The sequence below is a fragment of the Pantherophis guttatus genome, chromosome 2 (genome assembly GCF_059756535.1).
Source record: "Pantherophis guttatus breed Tessera chromosome 2, ASM5975653v1, whole genome shotgun sequence".
Taxonomy (NCBI): Eukaryota; Metazoa; Chordata; class Lepidosauria; order Squamata; family Colubridae; genus Pantherophis; species Pantherophis guttatus.
Window position 1 is genome coordinate 238,899,333 of NC_142064.1, and position 18,738 is coordinate 238,918,070.

An 18,738-nucleotide genomic window follows, 5' to 3' on the forward strand; every position below is an offset into this window, starting at 1 on the left:
CAGTTTGACAGGCCTGGTCTAGTATATGGTTGCAAGCAAATGGAATTTCTTGTAGATATTCTAAAGCCATGATGGCAAACCTATGGCATATGTGCCAGAAGTGGCACGCAGAGCCATCTCTCTGGGCACGCGAGCCATTGCCCATTGCTATTCCCAGTTCCAGCACACTGGCCAGCTGGTCTTCCAGTGCGCGGGAGCACCGGAAACCGGAAGAACAGCCGCCCAGCATGCATGCACATGCCAGAAAGATGATCTTCCAGTTTCCAGTGCGCGCATGGGCACCAGTTGGTCTTTTGCACACATGCGCTCCAGAAACCAGAAGACCAGGTGGCCAGTGCTCATGTGCTTACTGGAAACCGGAAGATCATTTTCCTGGTGCGCGAATGTGCACTGGCCAGTTGTTCTTCTGGCTTCTCAGTGCCAAAAAGGTTTGCCAAAACTGTTCTAAAGCATCACTGTTGCTATTTTGTGATGCCATTGCTGGTAGGGACATTCTGTGCAATCTTCTTGCAGAAAACTAGGTGGTCCACTTCAGCTTCTTTGCAAATATGGCATTTGCTGTCTGTTGATGTTTTCTCAATTTCAACTTTGTATGTGTTTTTTCTTAAAAGCCTTGTCTTGTGCAGCCAGAGTTAGCCACTCTGTCTCTTTCTTCAATTTTCCTGCTTTTAGCCATTGCCAGAATTTTGTTATTATTTGCTTTGCCTTCTAATTATATTTTATGTATGGGTTTGTAATTCTTTGCCTTCCTCTGTTTCTTTTTCTGTACTTCATTTGGTCTTTCTTACAGGTCAGTTTGGTTTCTCCAACATTCTGTAAGACTTCATGGTTCATTAGCTGAATTCAATTTCTCCACCCTGCTGAAGGTGTTCCCTTCCATGCAAGGAATGGAGAAACAGAGCTCACATCCTGAAGATCTGAGCTTCATTTCTGCACCCTGCTGGGCATACCATTTCATGCACCGAAGGCAGGCAGCTCTTTCAGCAAGCTCCTAGAGAAGAGAAGAGCTAAAATCCAAGCATAGAAGAGAGGAGCAGCGTGGAACTGAGTGTGGAGTGCCTCTTGGGGGTGGGGGACTGTGAGAGGTTCAGCATAGGCCATGTATGTCTCCCTCAGCAGCTGAAAATCTTAAGGAGCCTCCTAGGATGTATCTCCCTTCCCACAGAGGCACCCCACACTTTTCACCTGGGACTCCATCCATTGAATGAGCTGCGGGATCACTTAACAACCACAACTAGGAGAGCCAGGATTGCAGTTGTTGAACAAAAGAGGCAACCACATGATATCACCTTTAATGAGCCCTTTGCTCAACCACTAAGATTCTGATTCCAATTATGGTTGTAGTAGAAGTGAGGAGTACCTGCACTGAGTGGCCTCTCCTCCATTGCTTGGATTCTACTAAAGGGGCAGGTTATAGAGTGGTAGTCTTGGCAACTGTTCCCTTAGTTCATTGGGATTCTTTTCAGCATGTGGGTCTCAAGATAGAGGACATGTAGATAGAGGACTTCGTGCTTGATCTTCTTTTTGAGTGATTAAATTGGCCAGGATTGGATTGAATTCAATGTTTTTTGTTGTTAGTTGCGAAGTCGTGTCTGACCCATCACAACCCCATGGACAACGTTCCTCCAGGCCTTCCTGTCCTCTACGATCCTCTGGAGTTCATTTAAGCTCATGCCTACTGCTTCAGTGACTCCATCCAGCCACCTCATTTTCTGTCGTCCCCTTCTTTTGCATTTTCAATGTTAAAGGTGGTAATTGGAATTTTCTTTAGAATAAGACACGTTCCCATATCTGTAGGTATAGGCCAGTTCTGAATATTCAGTTCCTAGCTAAAGTAATCGAGAGGACAGTTGCTTTGCAACTCTAGGTATATTTGTATCAAACTTACACTGATTCAGTTCAGTCAGCGCTTCAGTCAAGATCTGGAACAGTGGAACTCAAGGCTGTTTTGGTCACAGTGGTGGATAATCTACCTCAGAAACGAAGTGACAGAGTTTAGCCACTGCTAGTTTTCCTTTAACACTCAACAGCTTTCAATTATGGCATTCTTTTAAGTAAGCAGCATGCTGGTACATTGCCTAGTTTTGATCATGGTTTGGATGTCAGAAATAAGACAAAAGAGTTGCTTGTAAAGAGAAAAGTGGACCTGGGGAAAAAGAGTGAATTCTGTTTTGGACAGAACTGTTTTTTCTAAAAGAGCAAGTCTTGCAATCTGAAAGCCATTTACCTTACCCTGCCAATGCCAATTCACAGGTGGTAATCATGATGAAGAATTAGTGAAGTTACAGCTAGCGGGCCAGCTGTATCCCTCTCTGAGTTGGCTGAATTTAGCAACAGTTATTCATATATTGGTTACCTCTAATCTTGCCTCCTGCAATATGCTTTATGTGGAACAACCCTTGAAAAATATCTGGAAATGGAAACATATGCAAAATGCTACAATATGTCTAGGTTGCTCACAGTTGCAGGTACAATGATCACATGATGGCTGTGCAGAAAGATCTCCTGGCACAATTTAAGGCAGTGCTGTCAAACTCGCGGCCCACGGGCCAGATGCATCACACACTGGCCACACCCCTGCCCGGTTTAGCGAAGGGGGGGGGAATTGCGATACGTCATGTGACACTGCTGTGATGGCACGAGTGACATCCCTGATTTAAGGTGTTGATGTTCTGTCCAGCTTTTTAGGGGGAAAATAATCACTAAACTCAGCTAATTGGAGAAGTGAAATAACAATAAGCACCCTTCTGATTGCACTTGCTACTGGTCACTTACACCTTTGGTAGAATGGGTAGCAAAACGTTACAGATTTTACAAACTTTGCAGATGGTGTTGGTTGTTGTTAGCTTACGATAGAAAACATTGCTTTAATACCAGTACAATAGTTGACTTTTGAGCCTGCCTCACAGGAGGGCTGGGAAGAAATTGAGACAATTTCATGGGGACACAGTAGAATAAAATGTTTTGCTAAGGCATATTTGTATCGTGGTTAGATGAAAGTGAGGAAAGTTCAAAGCTACTCACAGGTCATATGGTAGTCATAAGGAAAGATGTGAGAGATTAACAGTGTTAAGAAGATCCTGGCAAATTTGCTAAGCTTTGTGTAAATTAGGTAGTTGGAGAGAATAAATTCACTCCAAATGGAGGATGAAGATTTTTATCTGCCGGTAGACATTAACCAAAATTAGGTTATATGAGTTTGATGTAATGAATTTTTAAATTTAATCAAGATAAAGCTTTTCTGCAGTGATGCTGTTCCTTTTCAATTAAGAGTGAATTAACCTGGTTTATGTTCTTTTTTGTCTGCCAACAGGATTAGGCTAATATGAGATAAACCATTCTTAAATCGGACAGCCATTCATTCCACAAGAAGCTTAACTGCTTTAGCTAAATAGCTGGAGGATGGGCAGATTCCTTTGGGATCTTTAAAAATGGACATGAGATTTTTTTTAAAAAAAAAGTTCCTTATGGGATGTTGAAAATTTAAAATCGGTATGTAATGCATTTGCCCTCTAACCCACGATCTCTTTGAGCTAAATCAGAAATAATGCCAATAGAATTAGCTCATGCAGATTGCTGTCTGCATTTTGTCACATAACCGTCTTGAAATAGTTGTTGAAATAATTAAATGCACACTCATAAAATACAACTGAACCAAACTTTTCCAGCATTCTGATTTTTAAAAAAAAAAAAAAAATTGAGAAAACTCCCATTCAAGACGGTATTTTTTTTCACTAATTATTTATAGTTTATGGGCTTTCAAACATGAGTTTCCAAGGAAACCTGCAATGAAACGCTTAGTTTTTAAAATTAAATTTATATTAAAATGATATAGCATGTTTTAAAATGCAAAATGACTCTAGCAAGCATGAAACAGACGTTAAAACAGAGAAGCAGCAAGTATGATATTAATGAGATATTGTAAATTCTGAAAAAAATAAAATGAAATCATTTTTGCTTGGAGCCAGAAAGAAAATCAAATTCATATTTCTAGTTGGCTTTGTCTCTGAAGATAACAGAATTCAGAACAGTCTTCGTGTGAACCACAAATGTAAAACCTGTAGCCTCCAGATGTTGTGGAATTGCAATTCTGAGCACCCGGAAATTTTGTCTGTGGACCATGGGTGAAATGCTCCCGGTTCGGACCAGATCGCCCGATCCAGTAGCGATGGCGGCAGGTGGTTCGGAGAAGCGGTAGCAAAAATCCCTGCCCCTGCCCCCATGCCCAGCTGAGCCGCACGATCATCAGAGGCTTTTTTTTTACTTTAAAAACATTTTTTTTTTAAATTTGATTTATATGCCGCCCTTCTCCGGAGACTCAGGGCGGCTTACAATGCGTTAAGCAATAGCCTTCATACTTTTGTATATTTATACAAAGTCAGCTTATTGCCCCCACAAACTGGGTCCTCATTTAACCTACCTTAGAAAGGATGGAAGGCTGAGTCAACCTTGAGCCTGGAAAGATTCGAACCTGCAGAAATTGCAGGCAGCTGTGTTAATAACAGGGTGCATTAAACCACTGTACTACCAAGGCTCCTACAACCTCTTTGGTCGAAGAGGCTTTTTAAAAGCATTTTAAGGTTGATCTTTAAGGTTGTAGAAAAAATGCTTTCAAAAGTTAAAAAAAAAAAAAGCCTCTAATGATTGCGCAGCTAGCTGGGATTGTCAGAGCCTTTTAAAAGCATTTTTTCTACAGCCTCTTCAGCCACGCCATGCCCACCCAGTCACATTATTACCCCCCACCAAGCCATGCCCATAGAACCGGTAGTAACAAATTTTATATTTCACCAATGCCGTGGACATATCCAAAGGTGGTAGGCTTAGTGAATCAATTATGAAGGGCAGTGAATTCTCCACTACAGCTACAGAAATCATGTACCTTAGTCCAGGCAGCTTTTTGGTGCCTGAGACCAGTACTCAGTGGTTTTTCAGTGTCCAAAAGTTGCAAATAGCACAGAACTGTATCAGTCACAGAAGTGCAGCTGGTATATTGGGAGTTTCATTACTTTTTAACATTAATATGTCTTTTTAACTTTGATATAAAGGTAAAGGTTCTCCTCGCACATATATGATAGTCATTCCCGACTCTAGGGGATCATCTCCGTTTCAAAGCCAAAGAGCCAGCGCTGTCAGAAGACGTATCCGTGGTCATGTGGCCAGCATGACTAAATGCCAAAGGTGCACGGAACGCTGTTACCTTCCCACCAAAGGTGGTCCCTATTTTTCTTCTTGCATTTTTTACGTGCTTTTGAACTGCTAGGTTGGCAGAAGCTGGGATAAGTAATGGGAGCTCACCCCATTTCGTGGCACTAGGGATTCGAACCGCTGAACTGCCGATCTTTCGATCAACAAGCTCAGTGTCTTAGCCACTGAGCCACCGTGTCCCCTTCACTTTGATATGCCTCACCTCAAATAGCTGGGGTTTTACAGCCATCATACCTGGGGGAGGACAAGAGTCATCAAAATGCCTCTGGGGCTATGTGGATAACCAATCACTCCACTTGTCCCAAAGTACATAAGCTGAAAGACTTATCTACTTTTGGATTTCTATTTGAATATGAACATCTCATTTGCCAGTTTCAGTAGTACATTTCATTTTTTTTAGCTTTATCATTTTAAAATCTTTTCAGTAATACTGAATGCCTGATCCCTCTGCTGCAGGGGTGTCGAACTGGATTTCTTCGAGGGCTAGATCAGCATTGTAGTTCTCCTCTGTGGGCCGGCCATTCGGGTGGGGGGATTTGGGATGGACACCTCCTACAGCAAAATGGGGTGCCCCGTTTTGGCCAGTAGGTTGCTGCAGGAGGCCGTCCAGGCCAAAAATGGGGCGCGGGCAGTGGCGAAATCCAAATTTTTTTATTACCGGTTCTGTGTGTGTGGTCTGGCTTGGTGGGTGTAGCAGGGGAAGGATACTGCAAAATTTCCATTCCCACCCCACTCTGGGGCCAGCCAGAGGTGGTATTTGTCAGTTGTCCGAACTACTCGAAATTTCCGTTACAGGTTTTCCAGAACCTGTCAGAACCTGCTGGATTTCAGCCCTGGGCGCAGGGGACTGCGCACGGCCCCTTGGTACCCTGTGTGTGGCCTTCTAGTGCCCAGTTTTGGCTGCCAGAGGAGAAGGGAAAGAATTTGTTTGTGCACAGGTGATCAAAGTGAGTGAAAAGGGTAATTTGATTCTAACTAAGCAGTGGACAGTTATATATCCTCAAAATAAATATACACACAGAGAGAGTGCATACTGTAATTTGTTTCCAAATATGTCTTGGCATTTTTGCTTATTTAAAAATACAACATCTTTGGGAACATGAAAATACAGTCTTATGATAAAAGAAGAGAGGGTGACAGAACATGCCAATTCAAACATGTTTCTGCCTCAAGAAAATAAAATCAAGCAAAGAATAAATCAGAATTCTATATTATTATTTTTTTTAAAAAATTCTCCAAATCTTCCTTGCTATGATACTATTCTGTATTTAGATATACAGGTTTATTCTTGCTTTTTTTTACTTCCTAAATTGGGGTTTTTTTTCCCCCCTGGGGCTTCCTGTTTATATAGCATCTAAATACATCTGGAGTATAACTTGACATTGTGGGGTCTAAAAATACTGCCTAAAACAGCAACTTTGGTAGATCAAAGCATCCCGCTGCTCCTGGGTAGACTAGCAAAAATATCCTGAAGGGTTTATATCACATATCTGAAGTTGCAAGCATGAAGTCAGATTTTCACTGCTAAAGCTGTGCCTTTACTCGTATCATCGTATTACAGGAAAGTCATCTTTATTATTGTAACATTTGCCACATGGAATTTTTTTGTACAGATCATTTGTCTTAACAATGAATTGAATTCCATCATTTTATATGGTGCACTATTTTGAACTTATAAAAGAGTTTTTAAGACAGAAAAACAATTATACTCCTTTGGGTTTTCTTCAGTGGAGCAAATTCACCACATTTAGTCATTCTGGGGTCTCCAAACCCCAGGCTGCAGACATTGTGCCAGTCCATGGACCGTTAGGAACCGGTCCGTGCAAGCAAGCAAAACTTCATCAGTGCATATGTGGATTTAGGTAGAGCATGAAACCGTGACCCCTGGTCTGTGGAAAAATTGTTTTCTACAGAACCGGTCTCTGGTGCTCAAAAGGTTGGGTACCACTGCTCTATCTAATTCACCATTACTCACCTGACATCTTCCAGATCCAACAGGATTACACTTCTAGAATTTCCTTACACCTTTGCCTGACGTTACAATTCTGGAGTATTATCAAGTCTTAGAATCTCTGACAGACTGGGGAAAGTTGTCCTAGTCCATTTTAGATGCGGTAAATAAAAATTATCAGTACACTGATTTTATAACTTATTTCATCAAGCTAGAAATCATAATTTATAAATCACATAGATTGAGCCCATACATTCTCCTAAGCTAAAACTCAGCATGTTTGTTTTGTATATAAGAACATCAGGAAGTTTGAACAAGGGCCTGGAAGATGACATTTTGGATGGCAATCGAGATTTCCAGTGTTGTTTATGAATTAGGCTGGGGTGGCGAGAAAGGAAGGTTTTATATCCACTTGTTTGCAACCATTGGGGTACAGTTTATAGATGAGACAAAAATCTCATAATTAAACCACTTGAACCACTGAGACTACCACAAACCACGTGAGAAATACTTTCACTTGGACCCTAGACAACAAAACCATGAGATAAAAACTGACTTAGATCAGAAATGATGGAAAAAGCAGATCAATGATACTGTTATGATGTTATACATATGGGTGTATATGTGTATATAGATAGTTCTCGACTTACAACCATTCATTTAGCAATTGCTCAAAGTTACAACAGCACTGAAAAAAGTGACTTATAACTTGTCCTCATACTTACAACCATCTCATACTTATGACCATCTCATACCTTATCCCCACAGTCACGTGCTCAAAATTCAGGTGGCTGGCAATTGTCTTGTATTTACAACGGTTGCAGCATCCCGGTGTCATATGATCACCATTCACAACCTTCCCAGTGAGCTCCCAACATCCTTTAGTCAACGGGGGAAGCAGATTTGTTTAACAAACGTGTGATTTGGTTAACAACTGCAGCAGGGGTGGGTTCTAATTATCTTTACTACCGGTTCGCAACGGGATCGCGCACGTGTGTGAACAAAGCAAGCACACACGCCTTGCTTCTGCGCATGTTCAGATCGCCGATGACAACATCTGGGGTGGTGGGTGGGGCCTCCCGCCAGTTTTATTACCAGTTCTTGCGAACCGGTCTGAACAGGGGGCAACCCACCACTGAACTGCAGTGATTTGCTTAACAACCATGGCAAAAAAAAAGTCATAAAATCAGGTGCGACCTATTTAAAACCCACCTTGCTTAACAATGGAAATTCTGTGTAGGAGATGACCAGGCTGAACCCGAGGGAGGGGTCAAACGCGTCATAAGTCACGAGTGCTCACAAGAGATCTAAGTCCAGCCCACTTTGAATTCCTTTCTATTGTTAACTCCTGCGTATTTCCCTTAACGGTCAATTGGCCAGATTCTTATAGAGAACTTAAGCTTGCAAATCTTTATACTCATTTGAACTGCCCTATATCTCCTGATTTTCCAGTCCCAATTGTGATTGTAAGTCGAGGACTACCTCGGTAAATGGGCATCTACAAACAGATAAATATACAAAACGGGCTTATATGGTGTACCTTTGGAGTAAGAATCCATTAGTGTTCTACAGTTAATGCTCTTCCATTTGTTTTACAGATGACCGAAGGGAGACACTGCCAAGTACAGCTTCTGGATGATAGGAAGCTGGAGCTACTAGTTCAGGTGAGACATTGTAGTTTTATTGTTTCTGTAGCACCGATTTGTCAGTTGATCTGTTCAGCAGGGCGAATGATCATGCTTCAAAAATTATTTGAAAGAAATGTTTTAAACTTTGGGCCAATGTGACACCTCTCTCTGTGATTAATTAAACAGAACAGAAGTTTTTTTAAGGTCAGGCACAAGGTTGGCGACATCATGCAGCAACCTATTTTCAAGCTCATGCAGAAAATGTTTTAATAAATAACAGAAATCTGTTGTGTTCATGCTTGCTTGAAGTTCAAAACACTCAAAAAAAAAAGGTGAACAGGCCTGCTCCCCAGTTCACTCCCCAATATGACAGTAGCTTCAGTAGAAAAAGGGGAGGCATTGTAGCTAGTTCAGAGGATGAGAATAATTTAACAGGACTGACTGTTTCTGGAGTGCTTTGGGTACTATATTTACGAAGAAATCAACAAATTAGTGTACGGTAGTTCTCGACTTACCACCACAATTAAGTCCAGACTTTCTGTTGCTAAACAAGGTGGTTATTAAGTGAGTGCTACCCAATTTTACAGTTGTTTCTGCCATGGTTGTTAAACAAATCATTCCAGTTGTTAAGCGAATCATAGGATCGTTCAGCGAATCCAGCTGCATCATTTATTTTGCTTGTTGGAAGCTGGCTGGCAACATTGTAGATCACAATCACATGACCCTGTAGTGCTGCAACATACCAGTTGCCAAGCACCCAATTTTTGATCATATGACTATGGGGATGCTGCAACCATCATAAGTGTGAGAATCGGTCATGTCATTTTTTTTCCAGTGCCATTGTAACTTCAAATGGTCGCAATACAGGTTGACCATGACCTGTATTTAGAGGAAGGACAATCATGAAGATCAGTAATATAAAAATTTAACCTGCTGAAAACAAGCTGAAAGAGTTAGGCAACATTGTCATCTCTATGGAAGGCAAAATGAAACCTGGCTGATATTTTTGTAATCATCATTAGCAGTAGTTGGAGAAGACTTATTCTCTAGTGTTCTTGAAGAAGGACTATAGCTAGTGGGTTCAAGCAAGTAGATTTCATCTAAACATTTGGAGAGATTTCTGAGAGGAGATTGCTCTTCAGCAATGAATCAGTCAACATTCTCAGGACTCAACTTTGGTTGATGATGGACAGCAACATGTCAGAATTATTTCAAAATTCATACTGTGAACTGAGAGTATTAGAGGGTCACCAAGGGCCTCCCTGCCTCTAGAATCTTATACATCTTATACATCATCATCTGTTATACATCATACCTCAGCACTCGACTGCTTCAAAACTCATCAAATTCGGTATTCAACATGTTTTGAAGCGAAAATCTTGTCCTGGCACTCATCTTTCTCCCTGTAGTTGACATGCAAGGAAGAATTTGCTGGTGTTGGCTTGCCTCATGACTATTTCTTCCAGCCAAAATATGGGATCATGTGGTAAGTCATGTGGTTTTCTCGGTACCTGTCCGTTTTAATATTCAGCACATCTTCTGGAACGAATTACCAATGAGAATCAAGGTACCATTGTACAGGTGATCAGCATGGTCTACTTTGCATTGTGTGTCAGTTTTACTTTGGCTATTACAAGGAGAATTTGGTTTGAATGTTGCCGTGGAGTTTGTTGAAATAATTTTAAATAGATAATTTTAATTACTTGTAAAGACATGTAAACCAGGAAGAGGTGCCTCTTCCAACCCCATTACTGTGAAAATAAAAGTTGCTTTTCAACCCTAAATTAAAACCCTTAAGAGAAATAGCCATATGGGAAAGAAAGAAAACTTTTCCAAAAGTCTTATTAATACAGATGTGGGGGGGGGGAGAGCAGAGGGAGGATAATTTGATATTGTTTTGAACACAGAGATTGCAAGAATAACATACTTTTTTTTTTTTTTTTGCCTATAGCCTAAACTTTTGTCACGGGAATTATTGGATTTGGTGGCTTCGCATTTCAACCTCAAAGAAAAGGAATATTTTGGGATAACATTCATAGATGATATGTAAGTACATCATGCAGTTATTTTTAAACCACTTGAATAGTCATAATATATACTAGCATTTCCAGATTTATTTTTATATAATAACATAGCCTTCAGTTATTTTCTGAAGTTTCCAAACTATAGAATTTGCCTTCTGTTTGCTTCTTTTATGATTGTAGCAAAAAATATTGCTTTCTGGATATGCATAGTGTTAACTACTATGCCTTTTATTTTGCTTTATTGTTATATTATCCAGCTCAACTTTTTCCAGGTCAGTCTAGGTCAGTATGGTGCTAACATTATTTATATATTTCAGACACCTACTAAACAGCATTTCTTAGGGATTACATAGCTTTTCCCAGCCTGATATTTGGATTACAACTCTCAGAGCTTAGCCAGCTGGCCCACTGTTAAAAGATTTTTGAGTTGAAGTCTATACATCTGGAGGACATTCAGATTGGGGAAAGCTAAGCTAAACACACTCAAGAATTGGAAGGGAGAAGAGGCTGGTTAGATAGTTCTCCTCCAATTATTATTTTTCCACTCCAACTTAATTTCCGTGCTGTTGACACACATGAGATTGCTAGTTGATGTTTCCCTCCTCATATGCAGGGGAAGATTTAGAGCAGGGAAGATGCAGTCACGAAACAATGAAGCACTACAGAACATAGAATCAAAGGGTTAGAAAAGGCCTCAGAAGTCTTCTAGGCAGGAGGATCTTATATCACCCCAGTCAAATGGTTGTCTATTTGACCTGGACGACTCTCACCCTGGTCATCACTTCTTTACCCTCCTACATTGGGAAGGAGATATAGAAGTATAGCCAGCTGCACAAACAGACTGAAGAACAGTTTTTATCTGTGGGCTGTCAGACTCCTGACATCATAACTATGTAATATGATGACTGCAGGGCCGGCGCAATGTGTAACATGTTCACACTGGTGCAATAGGACTGGGTGTTTTGTTAATATGATTTATTGGGTTAGGGATTTTCTGTCTTCACTGTGAGTTGTATTGTGTTGGGGGGGGATGCACTGAGGTAGTTCGACCAATCTCATTGTACATATGCTGTGTACTGACAATAATAATAATAATAATAATAATAATAATAATCATCATCATCATCATCATCAACAACTCAAGATCTTGTGGGACTTCAGGATTCAGACTGACAGGCACTTGGTCCACAACACACCTGACATAACAATAGTTGAAAAGAAAAAACATGTTCATTGACATTGCAATACCTGATGATGCACGGATTGAAGATAAGCAGAAAGAAAAAATCACAAAGTACCGGGATTTGCAAATTGAAGTTGAGCGACTGTGGAAAAAGAAATTGTGTGTTGTCCCGATTGTAATTGGAGTCCTTGGGGCAATACCCAAAGGGCTACCCCGCTGTTTAGAAATTCTAAATTTACCAGACTTGAACATTTTGACTCTACAAAAAACCACTTTACTCGGAACAGCTTACATCCTCCGACGATACCTTAACAGTTCCTAGGTCCTTGGTTAGGACTCGAGCTGCTGAGCTATTAACCAGCCTCAAAGGCTGTGAATCTCACTAAAGATTAACTACTACTACTTATTATTATTATTATTATTATTATTATTATTATTATTATTATTTGATATCTAGGATGCTGGCAGCAACTGTATCAATCATTAACACCAGTCAATGGTATTTGTGATGCATTTTTGAATGTTCGGTTGACCGAGTTTCATGTTTAATGAATAAAGTTCATCATCATCATCATCATCATCATCATCATCCAGTCAGCTTTTGATAACATCCATTTTACTTGTTATACATACAGCCATGTATACTGTATGTAAGCAAAATAAATTGTATGCCTATTTGCATATACTGTATTTTCTGCTATGTGAATGATTGATTTCTTGTTGCTTGGTGTTCTCAACTTTTCTATAGGTAAATTCTGTCAATAGAGTTTGTAGGTGTTGGTACATTTGCTCCTATTTGAGAAAAAGTTCCTAAAAACATAAGTCTGAACATAAGAGGAAATCTCTCTTCGTCTTAACAACTTTCTAGTTTAATATCTATTGATGTTACATTCCTTTTTGTGTTATTTTGATTATGAACTTGCAACCTCCAGAGGGCAGTCAAACCCTATTTTTAAAAAATTCCCTATTATAGCAGAAAATGCCACTTAAACTTTTTCTATCAGACAAAGTGTGTGACTCAGTGACACAGATATTGTTCAGTCAAAGCACCGATGAGTAATAGCAATACCCTTTAATGGGGAAGGCTTTCTTTCCTTCATGCTTATTTTTCTTCTCAAAAAAAAATCATTTATAAATTCATTGTAGGCCATTGTAAATTGTAGGTGTGAAAAGAACAAATGAAGATTGAATCACCATTACATACCTAGTGATATCCAGATAGATTGGATTCCAACTTTTTTCATACCCAGTTAGTGATAATGAGAATGCCTAATTCTTCTGGTGTATAAAAGGTAAAGATAAAACAGTCCCTGCATATTTTACTCCACTAGTTTTTTTGTTTTGTTTTTTTTATTGAATTTCTATACCGCCCTACTCCCGAAGGACTCAGGGCGGTGCACAGCCATGAAATAAAACACATAGATATACAAAATTTAAAATCGAATAAAATGAATTAAATAAATTTGGTTGAATTAATCCCATAATTTAAAATACCCATATTTTAAAATACAGTAAAAAATTTAAAATTTATACTTAAAAGGGAGAAGATTTAGGCGAGGCCTAAATATAGTTATAAATAAGTCATAAATATAAATATAGTCATCTCTGTTTCAAGGCCATTGAGCCAGTGCTGTCCGAAGAAATTTCCGCAATCCATGCGGCCAGCATAATGTCATGCAGCATTATTACCCTCTGACTGAAGTGGTACCTATTTATCTACTCACTTTTAAACTGTTAGGTTGGCAGGAGCTGGGGTGAGGATGGGTGCTCACCCCATTGCATGGTGCTTGAGTCTCAAAACTGGGCTGGTGCTTGAGTCTCAAAACTGGGCTGCTGGCTTTCCAGCTGACAAGCCCAACATTTTAACCACTGAGACACCGTACTGCCCTCTGGTGTATATGAGGCTGTAAAAAAGGCATAGCTTTTGCCTTTCAGTTTGTTTTGATTTAATAATGTGCTATAATACGACTTTGAAGGCTGGTAATTCCTTTTTGCTCGAGAACTTAAATCAGTGGTGGGTTGCTTCCGGTTCTGTCTGGTTCTATAGAACCGGTAGTAAAACCGGCGGGAGGCCCCACCCACCTGCCACGACGTCATCGTGGGTGATCTGTGCATGCACAAAAGCTTCTGCGCGTGTGCGCTCCCATTATGAACCCGTAGTAAAGATAAATAGAACCCACCCCTGACTTAAATCCTAATTTCCTTTTTTAGGTAGTACAAACAATTTGGAAACCAGTTTTTAAACATTTGATAAAGTAACCAATAACCAGTTTATTACATCTCGAGTCTCTGATCATATTTTGAACTACTATTTAGAATTGATGCATTTGCATTTGAATGGACAGTCGGCTGCCACTTTAGACTTTCTGAGAAAGCTACACCAATTACATGCATGGCAATTACTAGTCCTGTATATCATTCTGGCCCCTGTTCACAATCTTACAGGTAGTCCTTGATTACAATCATAGTTGGAACCAGATTTTCCATTAGTAAGCAAAGCGGTTATTAATGAATCATGTCTGATTTTATAACCATTTTGCTGTGGTTGTTAAGCGAACCACTACAGTTGTTAAGTGAATCATGCAGTTGTTAAGCAAATTCAGCTTCTCCCATTTGACTTCGCCTATAAGAAGATGGCTGGGAAATTTAAAAAAAAATCATAAATGACAATCATGTGACCCAGGGATGCTGCAATCGTCATAAATATGTGCCAGTTGCCAAGCATCTGAATTTTGATTGCATGACCATTAGGATACTGTGACGGTCGTAAGTGCGAGGACTGGTCATAAGTCACTTTTTCAATCTGTTGTAACTTCAAATAGTTACTAAACAAATGGCTGTATGTAGAGGTCTAGCTGTATTTCAGCCCATTAATTAAGAGGAAGGATAAGATTGCACTTTATAAATGCTACATTATCTCTGCTTGCAATGAAGGTAGGAAATAAATGAAATAAATAAATGAAATGAGGAAAATAGACAAGTTAGCCAACTTCATTTCTACAGAAATAGTCTCAACCGTGTGAATTAAAAGCATTGGTTTCTTATGTTTTCTGTTCTGTTTTGATATTTTTCAGGGGACACAATGTCTGGCTACAGTTAGATCACAGAGTTCTGGATCATGATTTACCTAAGAAACCAGGTCCGGCAACTTTGTTTTTTGCAGTCAGGTAAGTATGGTTAGGCAATACAAAATAAATTTGCACTATGAAATTTCCACTTGTAATCAAAATGTTTTTTTTAAAAAAAGAATTAATGGGTTTTTGTTATTATCAATGACAAATAACTAGGACAATTTTTTAAAAAAAAGTTAACGGGATGACATTTGCGTGAACATGTGTTTGTCACATTTCCCTATCACTTCCAAACTAGTACTCTATGTCATCCCATGTGGTCATTTTTATATTTAAGCCTTAAGAAGATGACTCAGTATGCTAGCGTTTTTACATTTGACATACAGTTTAAAGAAAACCTTTGAAGGAACTTCCTAGTCTTCCATATGTGTTGTGACTGCATATGTTCAGAGGGTTGGAGGTATTCTAAAATATCTCCCACCAAACTCCATATTTCCAAGGTTCCCACACAGAGAATAAAATAATAATACGATAGAAAATGAGCTACTGTCAAATCTTGAGGATATACGCCACCCAAAAAGCAATCAGGGAAGAAAAATTACTTCAGCAAATGCTGGTAAGACACGCTACTACATACAGTATATGCAGGTAGCAAAATACTACACCCACCATCATCCCTGTCCACCGATGATATTACTTAGCCAGGCAAGGAAACATCTGTAGAAAGAGAAGCAAGCTTAGAACACCAGAATTCACATATTGAAATGAAATCAATGTTGATGTGATGTTAATCTCATAGAATCATAAGGCTAGAAGGGACCTTGGAGGTCTTCTAGTCCAAATCCCTGCCCAAGGCAAGGGTCCTTATTCCATCGTGGATAAATGGTTGTCTAATCTTTACTCCAGTAATGGAGCATCCACAACTCTGGAAGGCAAGCTATTCCATTGATTAATCATTCCCCCTGTCAGGAAATTCTTCCTTATTTCCAGCTTAGATCTCCCTCTGACAAGCTTTCATCCATTGCTTCTTGTCCTGCTCTCAGATGCTTTGGAGAACAAGTCAATCCCCTCTTCCCTGACACAGCCCTTCAAGTGTTGGAAAATGACTATCATGTCATCCCCTAAACCAGGGGTGTCAAACTTGATATCATTGAGGGCTGCATCAGGGTTGTGTTTGACCTCGGGGTGGGCATCCCCAGTTCAATGTCATTCATGGAGACTCTGTTTTTGACTGCGACTGCCTCCTGCAGCCCTCTGTCAGTGAAAAAGGAGCTCAGGGAGGATGCACAGGGCCTTCCTGAGCTCTGTTTTCACTGGCAGAGGCACTGCGGGCCGATCGTTCACTGTTTCCAGGGCAGGCCTTTGGGCCAGTTCTAAGCACCACGTGGGCCAGATTCAGCCTCCAGGCCTTGAGTTTGACACCCTTGCACTAAGCCTTCTCTTTGTTAGGCTAAACAAGTCTAGTTGACCTAGCTGTTCAGTTTAGCCTCCAGACTCCTTATCATCTTTGTTGCTCTTCTCTATACTCTTTTTTAGACATCAGCGTCTTTTTTGTTTTGTGGTGAGCAAAATGACACAGTCTTGCAAATGTGGAATATTTGGGAGTCTTGGAGGAGAATATTTCATAATTGTGATAGCATAATTAGGAAAGCACTTGGTTACATCCATTGGTGGCCTTAGAGTTTTTGTGGCCCTGGACAATTGTGCAACTCTTTTTATAACCTATCAGCACTGTTCCTGGTATATCTGATTTTATTTGAAGAATTCTCAATCTGTGGCATAGCCCTGAAAGAACGGTTATCAAATTTCATAAATGAAAGAAAAGAGCAAAGCAATAAATTACGTTCTTCAGTTTTTATCCTCATGATTAGGACTTCCTTGTATTTTTACATCTTCATCTGCTATCTGAAGAGAATACAAACTGACAATTTAATAACATGGCAATACTTACAGACATGAAACTTTTTTAGATCTTTTAGAGCAGGGGTATCAAACTCACGGCGTCCCATTGTTGTCACATGACGTATCACGTGACTTTCCCCCTTCGCTAAAATGGGTGTGGGCGTGGCCAGGTTGTGATGCATCCGGCCCGCAGGCCGTGCATTTAATACCCCCATTTTAGATGAAAACTCTTCCATAAGATCAGTTTCATCCAATGCCTTTCCAATGTTATTTTCAGTTGAGATCATTTCTAATCCAGCACCTTCAGCTATGAAAGAGAATGGATAAATTTTTATAATTTTCACTTTTGAAAATGACTTCTCAGCAGGTGCAAGTAATAACAGTGCAGTGAATGGGAATTGCTACATACAAATTTGGATATATATTTGAATGTTATAGCCTAGAGTTCCTTTTTTTGATTTGCAGAATTACCAAAATTGCACTCCCTTTGAGTGTCGTTTTCTGTCCCCAATTTCAAATTAGCTGTCTCCTAAAATCACTGTAGGTCCAGTGGTACAAATCTCCATGTGATTATTGTTTGAAAGTAAAGAGACCAGATAAGCAGATCTAAACTCAACATCTGGGTTTTCAGCTTGATAAGAACAGTGTCTTAAATAAGCTAACTTACTGCTAAGTTACCATGGAAAAACACTTGATGTCAGTCTGATATATTGCCAAAATGTTTACAACCAGAACCAAACAGCCTAATAGGTATGGCATCTCTCCAAATGTAGCTTGTCCCTTCTTTCTTCTATTTGTTCTTATCTATTATATCTCAGCTAAACATTTCAAAAATCAGATACTCAACAATATCAGAAAATATGTATTTTATAGACAACTTGATTTCTTTCTCTTTGAAAACATGTGTGCAACATAGATAGATTCTTTCAGCTTGTAACTTTTTATTGCAGTGATATTTTACGGGTTCATTGAAAAAATACTCTTGGGGAGTGAATTTCTTTGCTGACTCAAACAAGAATCTGATTTTTACAATACACAGGTTTGATAAGCCTTCCCCTTTGTTTTACGTATTGTACAAATGTTTTTGCGTAGTGCTAATTGAACTGATTTGCGGTACAACATTTTTAACCTTTGATTTACAATTGCACAATTACAAGGCAGTAAAACTATCCCTCTTTCCCTCTCTTTTAGATTTTACATAGAAAGCATTTCGTTTCTGAAGGACAAGACTACAGTCGAACTCTTTTTCCTCAATGCAAAGTCCTCTGTGCAACAGGTAATTTAGCTCAGTTTTCCATACAACTGCAGATTATACTTCAATAGCTGTAAACATACAAGTAGCTGAATTATATGGATGCACTTCTAGATTTAAGTCCCCATCAACCAAAGGAAATGTATTTTTTTTCTTTCTCTCACGCACATGTGTGTGCAAGCACACATCAATTCCCAAATACAAAGAATGAGTAACAGGCTCCAAAATAGAGCAGGTGTCATCCATAATGAAGAAATAGGGTTGAGGAAAAGTTAAATAAAGGAATATTTGGGGTGGATAGGGATTGCTTTAAATGTGTACATAAAAGAAAACTGTGGAAGATTTGGCTTGTATAATAATTCCCTCATTGGAAAAGAATGTATAAATAAAGCTTTCTTAAGAAACCTTATAAGCATGCATCAAAATCACAACATCTACCACTCTGTTCACCAGCACGTCAAGAGAAGTTTTTTTTCCCATGTCAAATAAGTGTCTTGACCATTGTGAAGTCATATTTCCAAA

General features: G+C 39.5%; 1 protein-coding gene across 2 annotated transcripts in view; it reads left to right on the forward strand.

Annotated features, from left to right (window-relative positions):
• Window positions 1-18,738, forward strand: part of FRMD4B (FERM domain containing 4B) — a 253,347-nt gene that overhangs the window by 106,575 nt on the left and 128,034 nt on the right. For both annotated transcript variants that reach the window (XM_034440592.3, XM_034440591.3), the window contains exons 2-5: window positions 8,755-8,820; window positions 10,736-10,830; window positions 15,066-15,158; window positions 18,156-18,240. In XM_034440592.3, the coding sequence (XP_034296483.2) occupies window positions 8,755-8,820; window positions 10,736-10,830; window positions 15,066-15,158; window positions 18,156-18,240 (339 nt within the window). The remainder of the gene's footprint in view (window positions 1-8,754; window positions 8,821-10,735; window positions 10,831-15,065; window positions 15,159-18,155; window positions 18,241-18,738) is intronic.